General features: G+C 35.7%; 1 protein-coding gene across 1 annotated transcript in view; it reads left to right on the forward strand.

Annotated features, from left to right (window-relative positions):
* SGCZ (sarcoglycan zeta) overlaps window positions 1-24,273 on the forward strand; it is a 459,011-nt gene that overhangs the window by 326,854 nt on the left and 107,884 nt on the right. Inside the window, exon 3 of the mRNA XM_039221153.1 lies at window positions 1,917-2,004. Coding sequence (XP_039077084.1) covers window positions 1,917-2,004 — 88 coding nt within the window. The remainder of the gene's footprint in view (window positions 1-1,916; window positions 2,005-24,273) is intronic.

Consider the following 24,273-nt stretch of genomic DNA (forward strand, 5'->3'; position numbering starts at 1 on the left):
ATATTCACAGCATAGAAGTACCTATGCAAAAAGGACTAGATTTATTTTTGAAACTATACAGAGAGCACTTGTGATTTATGGCACAAAAAATGAGTTGTGATAAAAGAAGCAGAGAATGAAATTAACTATAGTCGTTGTTGTACAATCAGGTCTCACTCTCCAGAATAAATGTATTCTTCAAAACGTGGAAAAGTAATTTTTAAAATTCAAAGCTTGAGGTGCCTGGGTGATTCAGTTGGTTGAGTGTCTGACTCTTGATTTCAGCTCAGGTCATGGTCTCAGGGTTGTGGGATCAAGTCCCACGTTGGGCTCTGCACTGCGAGTGGAGCCTGCTTAAGATTTTTTCTCTTTCTCTCTCACTCTCTCTCTCTCCCCTTTGCTTGTCTCCCCTGTTCATTCACAAACTTTCTCTCTAAAATAAAAATAGATAGATAGATAGATAGATAGATAGATAGTAGATAGATAAAATCTTAGAGTAGACATAATAGCAAAACCCACTTTTAAAAGAAAGTGTGCACGTGTGTGTGTATGTGTGTGTGTACATCTTTACTCACTGCATTGCATCTAGTCAGATGTACAAATCGGCTTTAGGAAAAAGCCTATAAGGTCCATCTATGTAGATCCAAATCACAAATCTCAAATCCTAATCTCCAAAGAATTTTTATATGGCTTGTATATAAAAGCACTTGTGTGTCTACACTGACATAGAAGTGGCATTACCACCTGGATGGTGAGGATGGTACTGGGAGGGAATCTCGTAGAATAATATTACCTCCATGAACACAGGTACTGTTCTGTTTTGATCACTGAAATTTCTCAAGCCTCCAGAAGATTACAGCACTCGTAGTGAGCACTCAGCAAATACTTGATGAATAGATGGACAGTTTGTAAATGATCAGCCTGCTTATGTTGTAGATCATAAAAATGCAAATGTAGGCAATTGTCAGTTACTTGTGTGATGCATTGGTGGCAAAAGCCCAATATGCAGGTTGCTAAGACAGTGCTATTAATCTTTCAATAAATTATGTCACTGTTAAGTCCTAAATCAGTGATGAAAGTAAACATCTAGCCGAGGTCATATGTACTAAATGAGAATTTCCAGGCAAATACCTTATATTCTTATATTCTATATACCTCCCTACATAAGCCATTTTATGTTTTCAGGGCATTTCCATATGAGGTAAATAAACAAGCTAATATCATGTTTATTATGAAGATTTATTTATCCACTCTAAATACCTAGTTAATGCGTTTTCTCAGCAGCATGCTCAGTAGTGAGGTTATAATTGTATATGCATGACTGCCATGGCCCCTGTCCCAATGACATTTCATCTTATGACAGAAACAAACAAGCAAGTAAAGACATACATATGCAAAATAAACTTGTCTTGTGATAGGTATTTTGAACAAAATAAAAGGAGACCGGGGGCTTGAGGATTGAATGAATCTGTGGTTAAGGTGATCAGGGGAGGCAATTTTGAGGAGATGGTATTTAAGCTGGCATCGGAAAGTTGCAAATTCAACTGAAAAAGGGATTTCCTCATTTGAGCAGGGTCTAAAACGTCTCCACGGTAGGCATATATTCCACTGGAAATATATGGAGATGGAGAGGGGAGGCGTTACTACACCTTGTCTGTACAGCCATCGGTAGACTTGGAAATCAATTGCATCAAATAGTTTATGTCCATTTACCAAAGTGGAAACATTCCTACCCCGTCAAGTCATTATTATGAAGCACCTGTATCTTCTGATCATATTGTTCAACCAATGTTTGAGACGTTAAAATAACTGCTTAGAATAAAAGAAAGAGATAGAATTCTGGTAGTACCCAAACAAATGCAGTATAGTTTTATATATTAAGTTTGACTATATTTCTATTTTTTATTTGATTTCTTTATTTTATACATGTTTCCCAGGATAGTCCACTGGTCTTACAGTCTGACAGGAATGTAACAGTGAATGCGAGAAATCACATGGGGCAATTAACTGGACAGCTGACCGTAGGTGAGTGCTTCGGGGTAAAGATTGCTCGTACCATCTTACTCCATTTAACACTTTGTGATTGTTTAAATTGGGGAAAGCAAAGGCATATTATTTCTCTAATATAAACTAAACATCCTTTTTTAGCCCAGTGACCTTGCACATGATTTGATATTTCGTAAGTTAGTTATAGTTTCTTTTATTCACTTACTCTTGTCAATGTATTACTATGAGACAATTACATATATTCTGGTATTACTCTTAGGTTATGAAATGCACCATTTTCCTAACAAATATCTCCGTAGTGTGTGCTAATTTATCGTAAACAGATTAAAACATGTGAGATATAACATCATGTGGTCTATGTATCCTTTATTTTAGGTAAATCATTTCCTAATAAATATTATCTACTAATAATAATTAGAAATGATATAGTATTTAAATATAACAAATCTTAGCATTTATCAATTGCTTATAAATTCGGTATTGAGATTATCTATATTTTAAGGCTTATATGCTTTGGAAGTTATAAATATAAGTTAATGATAAAATATTATTAATATTTTCTCATATTGTAAAGAAATTAGAGATTCAGATTATGTGGCATTATTTGACTTAATTATGAGAAAAATGACAACTAAAATGTCAGTCCTAATTATGTAAAAAAATAAGATTTGATTTATGTGTAAATGCTAATGTATCGTTAGAATACTATATTTTTCTGTGGGGAAATTATGTAATATTGATAATATATATGTGTATGTAAAAATATATTATAAATAGTAAACTACAGTTTTGAGGAATGAGTTATCCTTATCTTAATGAGAAATTAAATACCTTAAAACAAATGTACGTTTCCAATATTTCTTTTTAAATTACACAAGAACAGGGCATTTGAGATGTGAGATATATAAACATGGATTTGATCATCTACTTCCTTTGTAGGTCTATGAAACTTGTTTTGAACTGCTATTTGCCTAAAATGAAAATTATACTTTAGCATACATGTATTTCCAAAACTATATAATTGTACTTTATTTATAATAATTAAACTTTATTTTATGCATTGTTCACATCGTTAAGTTGGTCACTTGTCTTCAGCTGAATACTGAAGGATAGAAATAAAACGGGGATAAACTGAAAAGTTGAATAAGAAATAATATTCATGGGCAGCCCTAGTTTTGTTTGTACGTATTTTTTTTCAGTAGTCTCCTTTGTTTAAATTTCAGTTTCAAGCAATCATGTTTAGGAAACTCCAGAGGGCTGCCTTGTGATCCTGAGGTGGAAGCATGAAAAGAAGGCCCATAACGCCATGTCTATAACATTATCTCAGTAAAATATTAATGCTAATTAGACATGAAATAATCGGAATGTAATTGTTCTAAATATTTACTTTTAAAATCTGCTGAAAGTCACGATCTTATGCTTCATATAAGATCTCATATCTCATCATCATTCCCCTTGTTTAATGTTCAGTAAGTTTTAGAGAATAAATGAACTCCTAGGAGCTGCAAGCCTTGATTGTCAGAATCATTTACTCATCTTTGATATTTTCATTTCCATTCATCAAAAATGAATGGTGTAACCAAATTATATAGAAACCTTAATTAGATTCTGTGATTTCTCATTTTTCTGTCTTCATTAATTCTTCAAAGCCTAGAGCCATGGCTGCCTTAGATAAGTCTTACTATATGGTCATAATAAGACAGAGTGTCATTTGCAAGACATTAAACCAAGTGATATTAGCATTTAGTACTAGTTTGCTTTTCATAATTCACATTTTGATGATTAAACGCCACATAAAATAACAACAACTAAGGGCAGCTTCTGCAGTAGAGTTGACTTTTTGGTTTCTTGAGATCTTAGATGCTTGCCTTCCTTCATTACCCGAGGGGATTTACAAGAAAGTCAGTCAGGGAGGGGGAGAATTGAGTAGCAAGGTGCCAGAACAGAGGCGTCACTTCTGTTTCTGTGCCGCTTCTAGCACCTGTCAATCACATTTGATTTATTTATGATAAGAGAAAATATGCTTGATAAGAAAAATTAGGCAGCAGGATTCCCTAAGGAGAGTATTTTTCTTTGATTTGTTTTCTTAAGATTTTCAGTCAATTTATGCTAATACTAAAGTCCATATGATGAAACTTTAAACTGCATTTTTATTTTAATTTTCAATGTTTACTTATTTATTTTGAGAGAGAGAGGGAAGGAAGAGAGAGAGAGAGAGAGAGAGGGCACAAGCAGGGAGGAGCAGACAGAATCCCAAACATGCTCTGCACCATCAGCCCAGAGTTCCACACATAGTGCATGAACCACACAATCATGAACCTGAGCCAAGATCAAGAATTGGACGCTTCACCAACTGTGCTACCCAGGCTCCCCTAAATTACATTTTTTAAAAACACCATGAGTTTGAAATGAAATGGAATGGAATGAAATGAAATGAAATACTGTAAGTTTATAAAGAGATAAAAAATTATAAGGTACATATGTGCAAAATTACATTAAAATTAGCCTATTCTTTATCCATATGGAAGCTATTTGTATCCTGTATAATTATTGATTAAACCACATTGACTGGGGCGTTTCCATGGCTCAGTCAGTTAAGCATCTAACTCTTGATTTCAGCTCAGTTCTTGACTTCCTGCTTTGTGGGTTTGAGCCTCACATCGGACTCTGCATGGACTGCACAGCGCCTGCTTGGGATTCTCTCTCTCCCTTTCTCTCTACTCCTTCCCCTCCCATGCTTTCTTTCTTTCTTTCTCCAAATAAATAAATATTGAAAAAAAACACCCACATTGACCTTCCTGGGTGTAAAGAGAAATGTTACTAATGGCATTATCCAACTATGTTTAAAGAGAAACATCTGAGCTTTTCATGGAAACTAGGTTTTTTTCTCACATACACTGAACAAAATGTACACATTGTTTAATAGAAGGAAAGCTGGATGATAGAGTGTACACTATTTTTTGCATCTTTATGTCAGAAGAGGCATGGGCCTGCTAATATAGCACAGTGGTATAAAGAATGCATAGAACAGGACCACAAAGGCAGTTAGATAAAATAATTGTGGGAGCAAGAGGTAGAACATGTTTACAGGTTCAACTTAATTCAGGGATAAAAATCTAGACTCCCCTGAAAGAGATGATATATATGTCTATTAAGTATCGCTTATAATATATGCCTTTCCTGGGCTTGTTATTGGCCAGATGAAATGAGAGCCCAAAATGTTACTTGTTTGTGGCTGGATCTTTTCATTTCAGAAGGGAAGTGAATTGATGATAAAATGGGTACCGTTTAGTAAAAACTAAAGACCCTAACCAAGACTCTTAACTGTGTTGATATCCCTTGCCCACCTCAATATATTTCCAGCATCTAAGGCAGGCAGGCAGGCAGACAGACAGACAGACAGGCAGGCAGATAAGACACACACACACACACACACACACACACACACACACACACTCAGAGCATTCAGGCTTCCCCACAGAATTGGTGTAAGGAGAGTACTGGGAAACAGGGTCAGCATAAGTTTTAAAGACACATTTCAAGTCCACCCCTACCACACAGAAAAATTGATTGAGACATCAGTATCTTATTCAGTGCCATTTGCTACAAGATAATTTCAGTCTAGAAGCTTTTCCAAAAATATTTCATAGTCACCTTATCATGGCAAAATAGCCCTTCAATAATGCAAGCAGTGAATAAAATCACATAATTTCTAATTTTATTTTAATTATTTTAATTTTTAAATGTTTATTTTTGAGAGAGAGAAAAAGAGAGAGACAGGGTGTGAAAAGGGGAGAGACAGAGAGAGAGGGAGACTCAGAATGTGAAGCAGGCTCCAGGCTCTGAGCTGTCAGCACAAAGCTCAAACTCATGAACCAAAAGATCATGACCTGAGCTAAAGTCAGATGCCTAACCAACTGAGCCACCCAGGCACCCCATAATCACATAATTTTAATATTAACTATGTTACTATTAGGAATTTATTATACAATCATGTTTATGAGATTGTTAAAACCATGAGTATTTTTTAATGTTCCACAAATTTATGTTAATCCACATACCCAAATATTCCACACCTGTCACAAAACATGCTGGCTAGAAAGCCACTTTGATTATAGCTAATTATTAAGAGATATTATAGAAAACCAAAAAAAAAATCAGAACATAAACTCAATGAAAACTATTTTTAAAACAGGAATATATGGGGGCGCCTGGGTGGCTTAGTCGGTTAAGCGTCCGGCTTTCGCTTAGGTCATGATCTCGCGGTTCCTGGGTTCGAGCCCCGCGTCGGGCTCTGTGCTGACTAACAGCTCAGAGCCTGGAGCCTGTTTCAGAGTCTGTGACACCCTCACCTGCTCACACTGTCTCTCTCTCTCTCTCTCTCTCTCTCTCCTAGAAATAAATAAAACATTAAAATATTAAAAAAAAATAAAATAAAACAGGGATACATGGCTTTTCACTAAGCAATATTATGAGGATAATCATGTGATTTATATATCAAAATGTTCTAGCAGAGTATATTCACCTAGAAATCATAATTTCCTCAGAAACTAGTTTCAGATAGGAGTTATATTTTAATAGGTAAAAGCCTGGATTCTGGAGCCAACTAAGTCCCAGATCTGTCCCTTCCCAGCACTGTGACCTTATGTAGGTTACCCTGGGCATCCTCCTTCCTCCAGGTTTCCGTGGGGATAATATCCATCTCATATGATAAATGTGAGCATTAAATAAATGAATATATGTGAAGTACATGGGATACTTCCTGGAGCATAGAATGCATTATGTATATGTTAGTAATTATCATTTTTATTAGATCTTTATGTAAATAATTCGGTACAGTTGGCCAAGCTTGGTTTTACTTTTCTTCTCTATGAAATGAGAATTTTGCTAGATTGTCTCTGTGATTCTTTTTTGAAAGTTAAACTATTTTTACCTTCAGGAGAGGAAATTAGATAATGAATCCTCTGGTCCCTTAAATTCCCCACTATTCATGGTCCTGGTAAAAGGACAATCTGGTTGGACTTTTTTACATCTTAGCCACAAATTATAAATATATATTTTTCATTTAAAATCAAGAATGTATGTAAGCACAAGTAAATCAACATTGTTGTTGTTCTTAATTTTTTTACCAAATTTTGGCCTATAAAAATGTTTTTCATGATGTTTAATCACAAAATAATCCAATAAGTCCAACCAGTTCGTTTTTGTCAATACTAAACATCAGCATGTTTTGTCCCTAAATGAATGGAGAAAAATGTAGATCAGGGTTTTATAATAAATATTTAATGACCCCTAAAGTGACATGTAATCTTGCGTTAAAGCAATTACTGCGAACACCTGGGAATCACTTAATTGACTGCAGATGGTGTAGGACATATAAAAAGTAGAAGGTTACAGATTATTCTCACGTACCAAATTTATGTTTTTTGTCATTGACTCATTTTTTTAGCTTAAAGAATGCTGTAATAGTCTGGGATGACTTAATAAGAATGAATAGTTTATGTAAAATAGGCCATGCAAATCTTGGAGAATAGATCAACAAAACACGTAGTTTTAATATTGCACAACTTTTTAAATGATTAAAAGCATTGATGATGTTTGAGTTCATTATTAGTATTAATTAATTAATTAAGCTAATATTAGTCAACTTAAGAAAATAGTACATTGAAGCAGATGACTGTGAAATTAGAAAGATGGCATTCTTAAAATTAAGAATCTTTAATCTGTGTAACTCAGGTGTACCAAGAATTACAGTGTCTGAAGAAAGGACAATAATGTGCATGTTTTGGAAATTTGTATCACAGAACCATTCGTGTCATTGTTTGAACATCCTGAATCATTACACCACTTCTGCAGTGTTACTGTTTGTTATGAACTTAAAAATGAAAAAATGCATTGTCTCCAATACTCCATTAAATTCTCAAGTATTTGCACAATTAGATATGTGGAATCAAGGAATACTAAGAATTTTTCTTAGTCCTGGAGGACCTAGTTTGGCTAGACACTTCCCACACATCCTGGTTTCTGTTCCCCTCCTTCCAGGTACCCCAGGTCCTAGTCTGGGACCAGTCACTGCAGTCTCTTGAAGCCAGCTCTGCTTAACAATGCTCTGTGTTATGATTCTACAGACCATCACCCTGCGGTGATGAGCATGGGTAGCTAATCCGCTAAAATTGTCAGTGGATACCAATGCTCTGATTGATCAGAAAACATCTTTGAGCTTTCTCCCCTTTCAGGCAAAATATATGGTTGGGAAATACATCTAATGTTGAGAATTTAAGAATGAGGGGGATAAGACAAAGTGAGATACAGTGGTCCCATTAAGATATTTTGTAAACCTGGCATACTCCCCTGTTATAGCCCTGCCTGGGCCAGTCCATCTCCTTATGTAACGATAAAAGGAAGTAATATAGATTTTTTCAAAGAACATAATGCAAGAACTCAGTAAGTGTTTCTAACTGTATAATACAGGGGAAAGCAGTAAAGAGATGAATGACCATTTTACTAATTCTATGATTACATAAAGCTACTCAAAATATGCTACGACTCTAGCTCATTGTTTAGATTTTAAAATTAAGATTATAAGAAAATAAAAATAACCTATTACAGAGTTTGTGAAGGATAAAATTAGAATAAAGTAAACAAACGGAAAAAGAGTGGTTTCTGACTTCATATTTTATATAGGTAATTAGAATTATAGCTATATGACTTATCTGAAATTAATGACTGTAACCAAACTTTGTTTTTAATGAAGTTCCCTTCGTGGAATCTCAGAATTATAGGCTCATTTGAGTTTCATGTATAATTGACTTATTGAACATGCAATTTTGTGTTGGTCTTAACAAGAAACTTGTCTTTAGGAATTTGGTTAATGGGGCATACTGTTCACAAATGTAAGGTTATGGGACTAATTATCAAAAAACATCTGGTAGTAGGAAACTAAATAAAATTTAGGGGTTCATATGTACACAGAAGATCATTTACTTGAGTATCAGGAGCCCTAGATGAGGTCTTAGCCAAGCCCAGATAACTATAGAATAATACTAATTGCCTGGTCATGGAATAGAGGAGATATACCAAGGAGGGCCATTACATGTGATGGCCTAGGTCTATTGACTACATTAGCTTTTTTCTTTTGTTTCACTTAGGATTATGTGCCTATTCTTATGTGTAGTTTTGGAGAAATTACAAGTCAGGTAATGCATAAACAGAAAAAGAAAGCATGGTGGGAATAGAAAACTGAGTATAGGAAGAGAGGAAAATGAAGAGCAATTCTTCTGTTTCCAAGTATTTATTGGACTCCTGACAACATACTCCTCATAATTAGAAAAGAGGATTACCAAATCTCTTAAGACTACTTTAAGATTGCTATCAATTCCTTAATCAGCATTCTCTGGTTAAAGTATATAATCAGCTCAGTCCACTTGCAATCTTTTCCCATAATATTCTCTTTAGATATTTTGTCATATTTTGCCTGAAATTAAGAATATCTAGTTCTGAGGCGCCTGGGTGGCTTAGTAGGTTAAGCGTCCGACTTTCGCATAGGTCATGATCTCGCGGTTTGTGGGTTCGAGCCCCGCGTCGGGCTCTGTGCTGACTGTCAACTCAGAGCCTGGAGCCTATTTCAGAGTTTGTGTCTCCCTCTCTCTCTGACCCTCCCCTGCTCACGCTGTCTCTCTCTCTCTCTCTCCTAGAAATAAAAAAATATATATTTAAAGAAAAAAAAAGAATATCTAGTTCTATGCATTCCCTTAATGTAGGTATTGATCCAATTTTTGGCATGGTTGGTTTTAAATCTTCCATTCTGAGGTCACATGTCTGATGCTTTGTATTCTAAATGCTCACAAACACATCAGTCTAACATATTTTGATACTGCATCCTCCCATACATCTTTCCCAAATAAATAAACATGTTAACTCATAATATTTGGAACCCATCTTCTCTCCTGTCATAACATTTAGAAAAAAAAATCTCATTTTTAATCTTACATTGCTTTTTCCAACCTTTATCATTTTACAGAGATTACCCAAATTAATTCATCACCAGTTAGGTAAGTGTTTTGGGGTGGGTGGGACAAGGCAGATGGTTCTGAAAGAATTAGCTTTCTTTCTCCATACTCTGTCTTCCTAAGTCCTCAAGACTGGATCTCCTTATTCCCTACATCCGAAGGTTCATTTCTTACCCATTGTGAACCACTTTTAAATGAATCAGCAAATTTATCAACCATCTAAGCCACATTGGAGAAATTGTGGGTAAATATGTGTGGAGAATAAAGCTTTCAATATTATATAATAAAATATTATTCATACATATTTTTTATATTAAAAGCTCTGAGAAGTCATAAACCATAATAATTACTATAAAATAACAGGTGCAGACAATAGCAAGTGCTAAAGTAGATGTAGAGGTACTAGCACCCTAGAACACTCTTCTAGACTGCAATTAAGTGAGTATTGCAATAAACCAAGTCAGACTAATGTTCTGGCTTCCCAGTACATAGTAAAGTTATGTTTACTTTGTAGTTTATTAAGTATGCAATAACATGTCTTAAGAAAACACTGCATGCACCTTAATTTAAAAAGGACTTGACTGCTAAAATCTACAAACCATCATCTGAGCTTTCAGTAAGTCATAATCTTGCCTTGATGGGTCTTGCCTTGATGTTGATGGCTGCTGACTGTTCAGTGTGGTGACTGCTAAAGGTGAAGGTGGCCGTGGCAATTTCTTAATATAAAACAACAATGAAGTTTGCCTCATCCTTTCATGAAGGATTTCTCTGTAGCATGTGATGCTGCTTGATAGCATTTTACCCACAGTAGAGCTTTCATAGTTAGAGTCAATCTTCACAAAGCCTGCTGCTGCTTTATCAGCTAAGTTTATGTAATATTCTGAATCCTTTGTTGTCCTTTCAACAATATTCACAGCTTCTTTACCAGTAAAACATTCTATTTCAAGAAAGTGTCCATAAGCAGCAGCCCCTCATCTGTTCAAGTTTGGTCATGAGATTGCAGGAATTCAGTCCCATCTTCTAGCTCCACTTCTAATTCTGGTTCTCTTGCTGTTTCCACCACATCTTTAGTTTCCACCACATCTAGTGCAGTCTGGAACTTCTCAGAGTCATCCATGAAGGTTGGAAACCACTTCTTCCAAACTCTTGTTCATGTTAATATTTGGACCTCTTCTCATGAATCATGAATGTTCTTAATGGTAGCTGGACTCGTGAATCATTTCCAGAAGATGTTCAGTTTACTTTTCTCAGATCCATCAGAAGAATTATCCTGTATGGTAGCTACAACCTTACAAAATGTAGTTATTAAATAATTAGACTTAAAGTTGAGTGAGTCCCTGATCCCTGGGCTGCAGAATGGATGTTGTGTTAGCGGGCATGAAAACAACATTCATCTCATTGTCTATTTCCATCATAACTCTTGGATTACCTGGTGCATTGTCAATAAGAATGATATTTGAAATAAAAATTTATTACTAAGTAATAGGTCTCAACAGTGGGCATAAAATATATTCAGTAAACTATGTTGCAAACAGATATGCTATGACTCAGGCTTTGTTGTTCCATTCATAGAGGCCAGACAGAGTAGATTATAGTTATTGCCATAATTTTTAAGGGCCCTGGTATTTACAAAATGGTAAATGAACATTTGCTTCCACTTAAAGTCACCAGTTTCATTAGCCCCCGCCAAGAGAGTCAGCTTGTCCTTTGAAGCTTTGAAACCAGGTGTTGATTTCTCTCTATCTATGCAAGCCCAAGATGGTGCCTTCTTCCAATAGAAAGCCCTTTCATCTACCTTGAAAATCTGTTGTTGAGATGCTCAGCATCCCTCCTCATCAGGGAAATACAAATCAAAACCACACTGAGATACCACCTCACACCAGTCAGAGTGGCTAAAATGAGCAAATCAGAGAACTCTAGATGCTGGCGAGGATGTGGAGAAACGGGCACCCTCCTACACTGTTGGTGGGAATGTAAACGGGTACAGCCCCTCTGGAAAACAGTGTGGAGGTTCCTCAGGAAACTAACCATAGAACTCCCCTAGGACCCAGCAATAGCACTGCTAGGAATTTACCCAAGGGATACAGAAATGCTGAGGCATAGGAGCACATGTACCCCAATGTTCATAGCAGCACTCTCCACAATAGCTAAAACATGGAAAGAGCCTAAGTGTCCATCAACAGATGAATGGATCAAGAAGATGTGGTTTATCTATACCATGGAATACTACATGGCAATGAGAAAGAATGAAATCTGGCCATGTGTAGCAACATGGATGGACCTTGAGGGTGTTATGCTGAGCGAAATAAGTCAGGCAGAGAAGGACAAATATCATATGTTTGCACGTATAGGAGGATTAGGAGGAACTTGACGGAGGAACAAGGGGGAGAAGAAGGGCGGAAATGGTGGGGGAAAAGGAGAGAGGCAAACCATGAGAGACTCTTGAATGCTGACAAAAACTGAGGACTGATGGATGTGGGAGGGAGGGGGGATGGGTATGGAGGAGGGCACTTTGGGGATGAGCACTGAGTGTTATGTGGAAAATAATTTGACAACAAACTATTTGTAAAATAAATAAATAAATAAATAAATAAAAAGAGATTGTTACAGTTAAAAAAAAAAAGATTTAAAAAAGTCATTGAACCTGAAAACATTGAGAAACTAGTATTCAGGAGCAAGAAAAATAGAAAAGTAGACCATGGCATTTCAGAGATAAAGAGAGTATCCTTGATCCTTGACTTTCCATCTCTGATTCAGTCCCTTATAGATTTGGATCCCAGAGAATGCTACTCCTCAAATAAATTCTCCTCTTTGCTTAAAAAAAAAAAAAAAAAAAAAATCTGTTGTTGAATTTACGACCTTCATGAATTATCTTAGTTAGGCCATCTGGTCAACTTGCTGCAGCTTCTACATCAATAGTTGCTGCTCCACCTAGCACTTTCGTGTTATATAAACGGCTTCTTTTTTTAAACCCCGTGAACCAACTCTTCTGGCTTCTACCTTTTCTTCTGCAGCTTCCTTGCCCCTCTCAGCCTTCATAGAATGAAAGAGAGTTAGCACCTAGTTCTGTATTAGGTTTTGGCTTCAGGGAATATTGTGGCTGGTTTGATCTTCTGTCCAGACCACTAAAACTTTCTCCATATCAGCAAGAAGGCTGTTTTGCTTTCTGTTTTTTTTAAACATTTATTTACTTTTGAGAGACAGAGCATGAGTGGGGGAGGGGCAGAGAGAGAGAGGGAGACACAGAATCCAAAGCAGGCTCCAGGCTCTGACCTGTCAGCACAGAGCGTGACGTGGGGCTCACACTCAGAAGCTGTGAGATCATGACCTGAGCCGAAGTCAGCCGCTTAACAGACTGAGCCACCCAGGGACCCCTGTTTTGCTTTCTTATCATCAATGTATTCACTGAAGTAGCACTTTTAACTTCTTTCAAGAACTTTACCTTTGCAATCATATCTTGGCTAACTGGTGCAAGAGGGCTAGCTTTCAGCCTCTCTTGGCTCCTCACTAAGCTTAATCATTTCTACCTCTTGATTTAAAGTGGGAGATGTGCGACTTTTCCTTTCACTGTAACACTTAGAGGCCATTGTAACATTAATTGGCCCTATATCAGTATTTCTCTGTGTCAGAGAATAAAGAGGCTTGTGAAGAGAGAAAAGGCTGGAAGAATGGCCCCTCAGTGGAACAGTCAGAACACACATTTATTAAGTTCTTCGTCTTAATGGGCATGGCTTGTGGAAGCCCAGAACAATTACAATAGATCCCTGATCTCAGGTTACTGTAATATGTATATAATAATTAAAAAGCTTGAAATATTGTGAGAATTATCAAGATGTGACAGAGACACAAAGTGAACAAATGCTGTTTGAAAAACGGCGCTGATAACGCTTGCAATTGAAGCAGAGTTGCCACAGTCCTTTAACTTGTAAAAACCATAATACCTGCAAAATATAATAAAGTAAAGCACAATAAAATGATATATGTCTGTCAAGTTAGCAAGATCACACAGATATTGTTAAATTACTTTAGGAAACTTTCGATAAGGCATTTGACAAATGTCTAACTACATTTCTTGCTCAGATATCAGAAAAAGTTTAATAAGTGGTCATTTGCTGCCAAGGTACTTATTAACTCTACAGAAATAAAAGTGAGTTTAGATTAGTCTCATTTCATTTTCAGTCTTAAGATTGTTAGAATTATTTGCAAAAAGAATATTCCAGCTAGCACCATCATCACTAAAGCTTGCCCCATCTGTTTTTATGTCATCTATATTCTTTGGCTAAGTTGTATGATATACTCTTTAATATATCAAATATATGTAGATAATTCCCAAATCCCTCCCTCTAACATTTTGTGTCTTCTTCAAGCCTAAGAAACTAACAAGCCAATTGCTATTTGGCTGCTTACCTGATTGCAAACTGAACATAAATTTGCCACTACTTTCAAAAGACTAACAAATAATATATATCTCCATAGTTTTTAGTTTTAAAAAATGGTGGTAGCTAAGTTTCCTGTCAATGATAATACTGCCTATTTGTAGAGGTTTGTTTGTTTGTTTGTTTGTTTTAATTTAATGCAGTCTCCCTTTAAAAATAGGCTCCTGTTTATTTTCTCACTCACACTAAACTGATCATTTGGAAGAGTCCATCACTATTTTTTTTTTTTTCAGTGCAACACTAAACAGGGCACCTCTGCTTTTGAATAACCCCCTCAAAGTTCAATGAAAATAGAAATTATCTATGGTATTTGTTAAAACCACATTGATAACAAAGGGAACGAGATGAGTGCAAACAATGTGAAACTACTGGGAATTAAACATACTCCACTGAATAAAATTTATAAACCTTAAGAGTAAGAAATTTCCAAGGAAAATGTGTTTCAAAGGAAGAGATGCTGCAAGACTGATTTAGTGTCAAATAGAAGTTCACGAGGCCATTGGCTGGGCATAGGAAATTAACACTGAATGTGCCTCTTCAAAATAAAAACCAAAGGATTTTCTTTCCGTGCAGAATATTTAATGGATTGAGGAAAATGTTGGTAGGGTCATGATAAGTAATAAGAATAAATCATTTGGAAAGAGAATCTCAAAAGTGTTTCAAAGAAAGAATCTTATGTGACATTACAAATAACTTACTGATGACTATGGGCATAAATGGGATTTCTGGCCTCCTTCCTTCCTGCCTATATTATGCCTCTTTCCCCCCACTGGTCATTTTGTAATTTTTATAATAACATTATAAAACCTTTTCTGTGTCAGAGCCTCAGTAGATTTAAATTTATACTTTTTCTTTCTTTCTGTGTAGCAAACATAGCCAGAGGAACCATAATAAATATTTTAGTGTAACTGAGCTTTTGCATATAATTATATTGGAAGAAGCATACAGCTATATAACATATACTATACATGGACCCTCAGTTTTGGCACAAAGCCAAACAAGGCACTATTAGAAAGTTAAATGCTTTTCCAGCTCATTGTTCCTGCATCTCTCTAGTCTTCAGAGCTGGAGATATTCCCTCTGCACCTGATACCAGGTATACATCCACCATAGTCCCTAGTGCTATCTTATCTGCTGATAAAAATACTAGAACCTACTGAAGTATTACCACTGATTTTGCTCTGTGATGGTATTTCCATCCCGCAATAAATCTATTCATGAGTATATTAAAGTAACAAGTAATGATCTACTTTGTCAGGAATAATAGTTGGCATATGGAAGAGCGAGGCTTAAACTTGACAAGCTAGTTAGGTTCACATTGTATTGTTTTCAATGTAAGTCCAAAAACTTGGGATATTATTTGTGATGAAGAGTCACTTTAAAAGTTTAAGCTCAATGTGGTACAGTAATATTAAGAGCATGCTTTGCGATACATATTAGAAATAAAAGGATGAATGACAATATGTCTAGAGTATGAAGATGTATGTATATATGTGTGTGTGTGTGTGTGTGTGTTTAATGTTTATTTTTATGAGAGAGAGTGTGTGTGCAAGCAAGGAAGGGGCAGAGAGGGGGGCAGGATCTGAACTGGGTTCCATGCTGATAATGGAACCCATTGTGGGGCTCGAACTCACAAAATTACAAGATCATGACATGAGCCAAACTCAGAAGCTCAACCGATTGACCACCCAGGTGCCATGAAAGTATATCTTTAACATGTGTCTTAGTTTGGGTCCACTGGAAACAGAACTGGCCAGCTGAGTGCAGAAAGTGTAGAGAAGAGGGCTTATAGGAGAACACACGAAAAAGGAAGAGAAAGGTGGGTAAAATAACTGTAGAAGAGATGAAGCTGACCTTTAATGTCCTATAAAGAACTCCTGCTGCCAGGAGTTAAGCCTTAGTTCAAAGTGTCCTGGGAAGCAGAAAAGCATCAGAGTGAGGACCGTGGGCCCTGGGTCCAGACTACACGAATCTAAATTGCATGATGTTATTTACCAGGTGTGTGATTTGGGCAAGTTACTTAACCTCTCTGTGCCTGAGTTTCCCAACTGTAAAGTGGACAAAATGCTAATACTTGCCTTGTAGGGTTATTTTGATACTTGAGTTGACGTTAAGTAAACTTTGTAGCACATTGTAAGCATTACAGAAGTGCTAGTTGCTATCACTTTTAGTGGTAATAGAAGTAGTTTCTTAGTGGGAGAATAGGCAGAAGATAATCTGTACTCAGAATACCTTAATTTATATCGGATGGCCTGGATGATCACTCAAGGTAACATTTAATTCTAGCATCTTAAGTTTATTAAGTGTTATCACTTGATTTATCGGTGTAGGCAGGTGCTTCTATGTGTCATGACATTCATGAGATTGCTGCTGGGCGATAAGCACAATTAAATTACCCATAGCATCTGGCCCTTTAACCAGTCACTGACAGGACATTAAGGTTTTATATTTGTTCCCTCTTAGTGTTCTGACATCCCAACAGTTCATTAATTTCGGTAAAAAATTGTACTGTTCTTGATGTGAATGTTTTAGATAAACATAAAAATAGTGAGTTTCATGCCTTTTATTAAGTGCATTATTTTAAATTGATATTTATTGAATGTCTACATTAAAATCAATCTGAACGATATCATGTGCACTTTTTAAAACTGAAGTTATTGGTTCTCCCGAGTTAACTTACAAATGTAAAGCAATTCAAATGAAAATACTAATGGGTAACTTACAAGCTGGAGAAATATTTCAAAAAATATTGAAATGAAAAGCCAAAATAATTTATTTATATATATATACACATATATAAAATATATAATATACTATATATGTATATATGTATATAATATATAAAATCCTTTATATATATAAAATACTTTGTATATATATATAAAATCTTATAAACACAATAATTAACATGGTTTGGGATTAGATAGATCAAGAGCAATAGAATGGGATATAGAGCCAAGAAAGACACATGTATCTACAATACTTTAATATAAGATAGATATTATTTCTATTCAATGAGGGTATGAGAAAGGGACTATTTATCTCATTTGAACCTCTGAAAAAGTTTTCCAGTAGCTGGTATCAGCACTCTCAGTGTCTTTGAGGATTCCTGTTGTTGACTTACATTTTCTCCAGGCTGTTCTGGTTTTAAGCCCCACTCCCACCTCTGGTTGGAATCCACACTGGACAGACTATCTGTGGGACTCTATCTACATGGTGGTCATGAGAATTAATCGATCAATATGTGAAAAGCATATTACCTACTAAGTAGAGAGCCATCTGTGCTAGCTATTGCTGTTATCATTTTTATTTCAGTGAATTAGTTCAGTAGTTTTATTTATTTAACAAGTATTTATTTGGTGCTACCATGTATCAGGGACTGTGCCAGGAATGCAGATACAGTGGTGAGCAAATACAACAATGGTTGCCTGTAGTGGGAATTGTAGATGTGAATCAATCATAAAAATCACATCTAAATGTGACAAGAACAAAGAAAGCACTTAGTAATACATAGTCTTCTAACATATACTTTCCCAGTTCAGAACCACCATTTTGATAGTAAACAAATCCTCTTCCTCAGGTTTTACACACACACACACACACACACACACACACACACCGACACATGTGCATTAAGGCATTACTTACACATTACCTTTCAAGTCTGTAGAAGAAAACTGCATTTTCATTTGTTGGCATTTTTTTATCAAGGCTCCTAGCTTCATTATTTTCTGAGCTCCCTCATCTTGGGCTTCTTGAAATTCAATGTTCTATTCTATACGAGGCAGACCAAATGCATCCTTTATTTCTACTTGTTTCTTGACCTCCCTGCCCATGGCCCAATGCTAATGAATATACTACCTCAATGATTAGAACATCTACACCAACACAAGATAACTTATACAAATATGTATTTCACTCTTTGTTTCCCACAACTTTAGTTGGTTGAAATGGTCACATTTTTTTTTAAATCAGATTGAGGAAGCTACCTTCTTTACCAACTTTGCACCATTTTTTATAATAATTACATTAGTGGATTTTAAGTGTTCTGAAATACTTTTTTTTCATCTGTTGAAATGATATATCTCTGTCTCCTTTATTCTACCCATAGGCAAATTACATTAATTTTTTGAACTTTTATTTTGAAATAATCATAGAGTCACAGGAAGTCTCATAGAAGTGTACAAGGAGATCCCATATGTCTTTCACCCTAACCTCCTAATGTTCTATCTTGTATAATTACATTGTATAATACCAGAGCCGGGAAAATGGAGTTGGTACAATACAGGAGTTTATTCAGATTTCACCAGTTTTACATGCACTCATTTGTGTGTATGTGTATGGACATCTATGCGATTTTACCACATGTGTAATTTTGCATAACTTCTACTGCATCAAAACACAACTCTTCCACTACAGGATTCTTCTGTGCTACTTCTTATAGCTCCTAATTTTCTATTGTCTTCTTTTGTTAACTAGAATATTTAGAACCACAGAGATTGCATGGTGAGGGCCAACATACTTGCCTTATGACTGATTTTAAGAAAAAATTTTTAATCTCTCACCACTCAATGTTAGGTATAGGTTTTATTTTGAGTTGAGAAAGTTCCCTCTACTTCTGTTTTGCTGAGAGTTCTTCTCACGCGTGAATGGTGGACTTTGACAAATATATTTTTCCTGCAACAATTGACATGAGTTTTTCTATTTAGATAATTGGATTACATTGATTTTTAAAATTGAAATAGCTTCCCATAACTGGAATGAAATCCCACTTTGTCATGGTGCAGAACTGTTTGTTAATGTTGTTGGATTTTGTTTGCCAATACTTTGTTGAGGATTTTTTGCAACTAAGTTCCTAAGAGATATCGCCCTCTAGGATTTTGTTATTGTTGTTTACTTGTCTCCTTCTATTGTTTACTATCTTTGGTTGGATTTTGGTATCAGAGAAATACTAAGCTGATAGAATGAGTTGGGAAGAACTCTATCCTTTTTTTAAATTTTTTGAATATTGTATAGGAATCATCCAGGCCAGAATATTTCTTTTTGGGGAGATTTTAAATTTCATTTAGCATCATAGGACTATTTGGGTTATCTATTTCATCTTGCTTTGCTTTTGGTAGTGTGTGGATTTTGAGAAGTTTTTTTTTTTTCTAAGTGCTCAAATTTATAAGATTAGATGTGTTCATTGTGTTATCTTATTACCATTTTAATGACTACAGCACCTGTAGTGATATTTCCCCTCTTTAATTTCTGACATGGGTGATTTGTGCTTCCTCTCTTTTTTTATCTTTTTAAGTTTTGAGAGTGTATTTAAGAGTGTTGTTTCATTTTTTCTTCAAAGAAGCAGTTTTGGGATTCTTGCTTCCCTGCTTTCAGTTTTGTGGATTTCTGCTCATTGTTACTTCATTCTTTCTTATCGTTTTGAAATTAGTTTGCTATTTTTTTTTCTTAGTTCCCTTAGGTAGGAACTTAGATTATAATATCAGCACTTTCCTTTTTGCTATAGTTAGTTTGTGGTACAGGAAGCTTCCCTACCAACGTTGCTTTAGTGCTGATGTTTTCTTTTATCTATGTTTATTTCCATTCAGTTCTATATATATATTTTTAAATTTTCTGACAGTTCTTTGACCCAATATTAATTGATAAATGTATTGGTTTTTAAGTATTTGAAAATTTCCCTGCTGTCTTTCTGTTACTGATTTCTACTTTGGTTCTGTTATAAACTGAAAACATATTCCATGTTATTCAAATACTTTAAATGTGTTCAGATTGATTTTAGAGCCCAGGATGTGGTAAAAGAGCACATACCTTTGGTAGAGGTTCCCTGGGCACTTGAAAATAATGTGTGTTTCAGTTTTGCTTGGTGAAGTGTTCTGTATATGCCAGTTAGATCCCATTTGACAGTATTCTTCAGTAGTTCTACATCTTGCCAATATTCTGTCCTATAGTCTGTCGGTTGCAGGGAGCATGGTGTTACAGTCCTGATCTATAATTTGTGGATTTAACTATTTCCTACCTCAACTCTAGCAGTTTTTGTTTCATGTATTTTGAAGATCTGTTGTTTGATATAAACATGCTTGTGATCTCTGTGTCTTCATAGTGGAGGGTTCCTTTTATCATTATGAAATGTCTCTTTAATGCCTGCCCAATGGTGTTACAGTTTGCACTCTGGATTTTAAAATATCTCTTCTTGGGCCAACAATAGTCTTTACTCTGAAGTTTTATCTGATACTCATATGGACATGACTGGTTTTTAGTTTTATTATTGCTATCATGATATGTATCTTCCATCCTTTTACTTTCCATCTATATATGGGGTTATACTTGAAATTATTTATTTGTAGACAGCATATAGTTGGATCTTTTGTTAAATCCATTCTGCCAATCTCTATCTTTAAATTTTAAAACCATTATCTATTTACAAAATTATTAAAAAACTAGCACAGAGAGTTCCTATAAATGGCATATTCAGCTTCTCCTATTTTGAACCCTTACATTAGTATGGTACTTTTGTTACAAATAACATACTAGTATAGATAAATTATCTCTAGCTAAAAATCGTATGTTTCAAGTTTACTTAATTTTTTTGAGAGAGACAGAGACAGCGCACTTGGGAGAGGGACAGAGAGAGAGAGAAAGCAGGGTGAGGCGGGGGGAGAGAAAGAGAATCCCAAGCAGGCTCCATGCTGCCAGCACAGAACCTGACATGGGGTTCGATCTCTCGAAACCAGAAGAACATGACCTGAGCTGAAGCCAAGAGTTGGATGCTTAACCAACTGACCCATCCAAGTGCCCCTAAAAAACACATTTTATTCAAATTCACTAGGGATATTCTTCCTTAATGCCCTTTTCCTGTTCCAGGATTCCTCCAAAGATACCACACAATAATTAGTAATCATGTCCGTATAGGCTCCTCTTGGTCATTATCATTTTCTCAGATTTCCTTGTTTTTGATGATCTTGACAGTTTTGCGGAGTACTGTTCTGCCATTTTGTAGAGAGTCCTTTATTTGGGGTTTGTTGACATTTTTCTCATGATCACACTGGGGTAATATGTTGGGGGGTAAAGAAGTGCCATTAGTATCACACCGTATCAAGGGCACACATACAATCAGCAGTCTTAACACTGTTGATAATAATTTTACTCACCTGGTTGAGATAATGTTTGTCAGGTTTTTCCATAGTGACATTATTCTTTTCCTTTCTCTTTGTGCATTTATCTATAATAATATGGACAAATGAATATTATATTTTTATTCTTTCAGAATATGATCCAATATTACTATTTTCTTCTTATTATGTTTTTTGGTCAGATGGCTGCAACGTCAGCCCTTGACATTATATTTTAGTTGGCTTCTGTATCCTGTATCTTTTGACCTATTCCCATAATTGTGATTTCATTTTGTGTAAATGTGTGTGTGTTTTGGTTTTGGTTTGTTTGGTTTGGTTGTTTGAGTGCTTTCTTATTTTCAGTCACTATGTGATGCTCCAGGCCCACCTACTTCCTTTCCTAGTCCTAGAACCAGCCATTTTTCCAAGGAGTCATGGTTCTTTTAAGCAGGGAAATATTCGGAGGTATATGTTGTACATTTATCTATAAATATGTCCATACATAAACATCTTTATATGAAATTAAAAATGAGTTCATTCTGATGTCTTCCACTCTAGTCCTTAGCCTTATGGATTACTTTAGCCTCCTTGCCTTGTTAATCTGTAACCTAACACGCCAACACTGAGAGACCTGGTTTTCCATATCTGCCATCCATTTATTAATTGTTCAACTCCAACATGTATGTGTAGTGGTTTTAGGATTGTTAAACTGTACTCCCAAAGGAAAACACTTTATCTACTACAATAATGTGCAATGTGTAGACCCATTTCCTTTTGTCTTCCAGGCTCCATTCATTTCCACTTACATGGATCACACCTATGCTCCAATCCCCTTTACAGAGGCTGTTCCATACATTTGTAGTACATGTGAGTTCTTTTGTCGCATTAGGTTTTCAATCCTAGAATCCCCCGTTCTTCTAAACATTTTTTTAAAATTTTCATACGTTAACTTACTCTTTTTGTCATAAAGTCCCATGGGATTTGATATTTTGTTAATTTCTTGTATTCACCATTATAGCATCATACAAAATATTTTTTCAGCCCTAAGAAATCCCTGTAGTTTTCCTGTTCTATGTTCCCAACAAACACACATGAACCCTTGGCAACCACTTATCTGTTTAATGAGTCTATAGATTTGCTTCCTTCCAGAATATGTAACTGAATATGTAGCCTTCCAGATTGGACTCTTCACATAACAATAAGCATTTATGAGTCAGCCATATCTTTTCATCGTTTGACAGTCATGTCTTTTTATCACTAATATACCATTATAAGGATGTACCAGTCTCTGTCTTTCAATTGGTGTATTTAGACCATTTTCAATTTTAATTAAATATGGATGTGTCAAGTTTTAAGTCTAACGTTTCGTTATTTACTTTGTGTTTCTTGCCTCTGTTCCTTTATTTTTCTCTTCTCTTACCTTTTTACAGGTCATTTGATCATTTTTTATGATCCCATCTTGATTTATTTATAGTGTTTTTGAGTGGATTATTCTATAAAGTTATTTTATTAATTACACTAGATATGACCATGTACAAACATAACTTTTTTTAATGTTTTTATTTATTTCTGAGAGAGAGAGAGAGATAGAGGAGGCATGAGCAGGGGAGGATCACAGAGAGAGGGAGATACAGAATCTGAAGCAGGCTCCAGGCTCTGAGCTAGCTGGCAGCACAGAGCCTGACGCGGGGCTCAAACCCACAAATCGTGAGATCATGACTTGAGTGGAAGTCGGTCGCTTAACTGACTGAGCCACCCAGGCGCCCCATGAACATAACTTTTATTAGGACCTAGCGGTATCAACATTTTTTCACACTTAATATAAAATATTGAAATTTTGCTTTCATTTAGGTCTTGTTACCCTCTCTGTTTCTAACATCAGTGTTTTATACACATATAGTGAGCACTATATCAAATTATCAAATAATTATTTCAACTATCAAATATGATTTAAGAAGCTCATGAAGAGAATAAAATTTGTTGGTTTTGTTTTGCATCCATCTTAACCTATTGATAGTGATGCTATCAAACAGGAATGCCTGGGGGCATTCACCGGGGCCCACACTACTGATGGCAGCCCCCACAGATATTTCCAAATCAGAGCCAATTTTGTGGGTGGAGTGGCCTCTTATAATTGCAAGATGCACAACACCATCAACCGTCAAGGAACTTTGAAGAATCAAAGTTTATTATTCGCAAGTGATAGATGGTACGTAGCATACCCAGGGTTACAAGATCATGCAAGTGGTAAGTTATCTAGGTCTCCCAGGGTCACTTTTATTTATTTATTTATTTATTTATTTATTTATTTATTTATTTATAGCCAGGGCTTTATAAAAGGGGAAACGTCATGGGTAGGGCAGCCTGGCTCTTTACATAGCTGTATAGCTTGCAGTACATTTTTTTAAGATGAATGTCTTTGAAATGGATGTCTTTCCCATCAAAAGCTTAATGTTAGGTACTTATGTATTCATCCATTCTGCTGTTTTTCCTTCCTTTCTTTTTTTATTTAAAAAAAATTTTTAACGTTTATTTATTTTTGAGAGAGAAAGACATAGCATGAGTTGGGGAGGGGCAGAGAGAGAGGGAAACAGAATCTGAAGCAGGCTCCAAACTCGAAACTGTCAGCACAGAGTCCAACACAGGGTTCAAACCCAGTAACCACAAGACCATGACCTGAGCATAAGTCACACCTTAACTGCCTGAGCCACCCAGGTGTCCCTCCTTTCTGAA

Source organism: Hyaena hyaena, unplaced genomic scaffold (assembly GCF_003009895.1).
Source record: "Hyaena hyaena isolate Hyena2069 unplaced genomic scaffold, ASM300989v1 scaffold_17, whole genome shotgun sequence".
NCBI classification, from domain to species: Eukaryota; Metazoa; Chordata; class Mammalia; order Carnivora; family Hyaenidae; genus Hyaena; species Hyaena hyaena.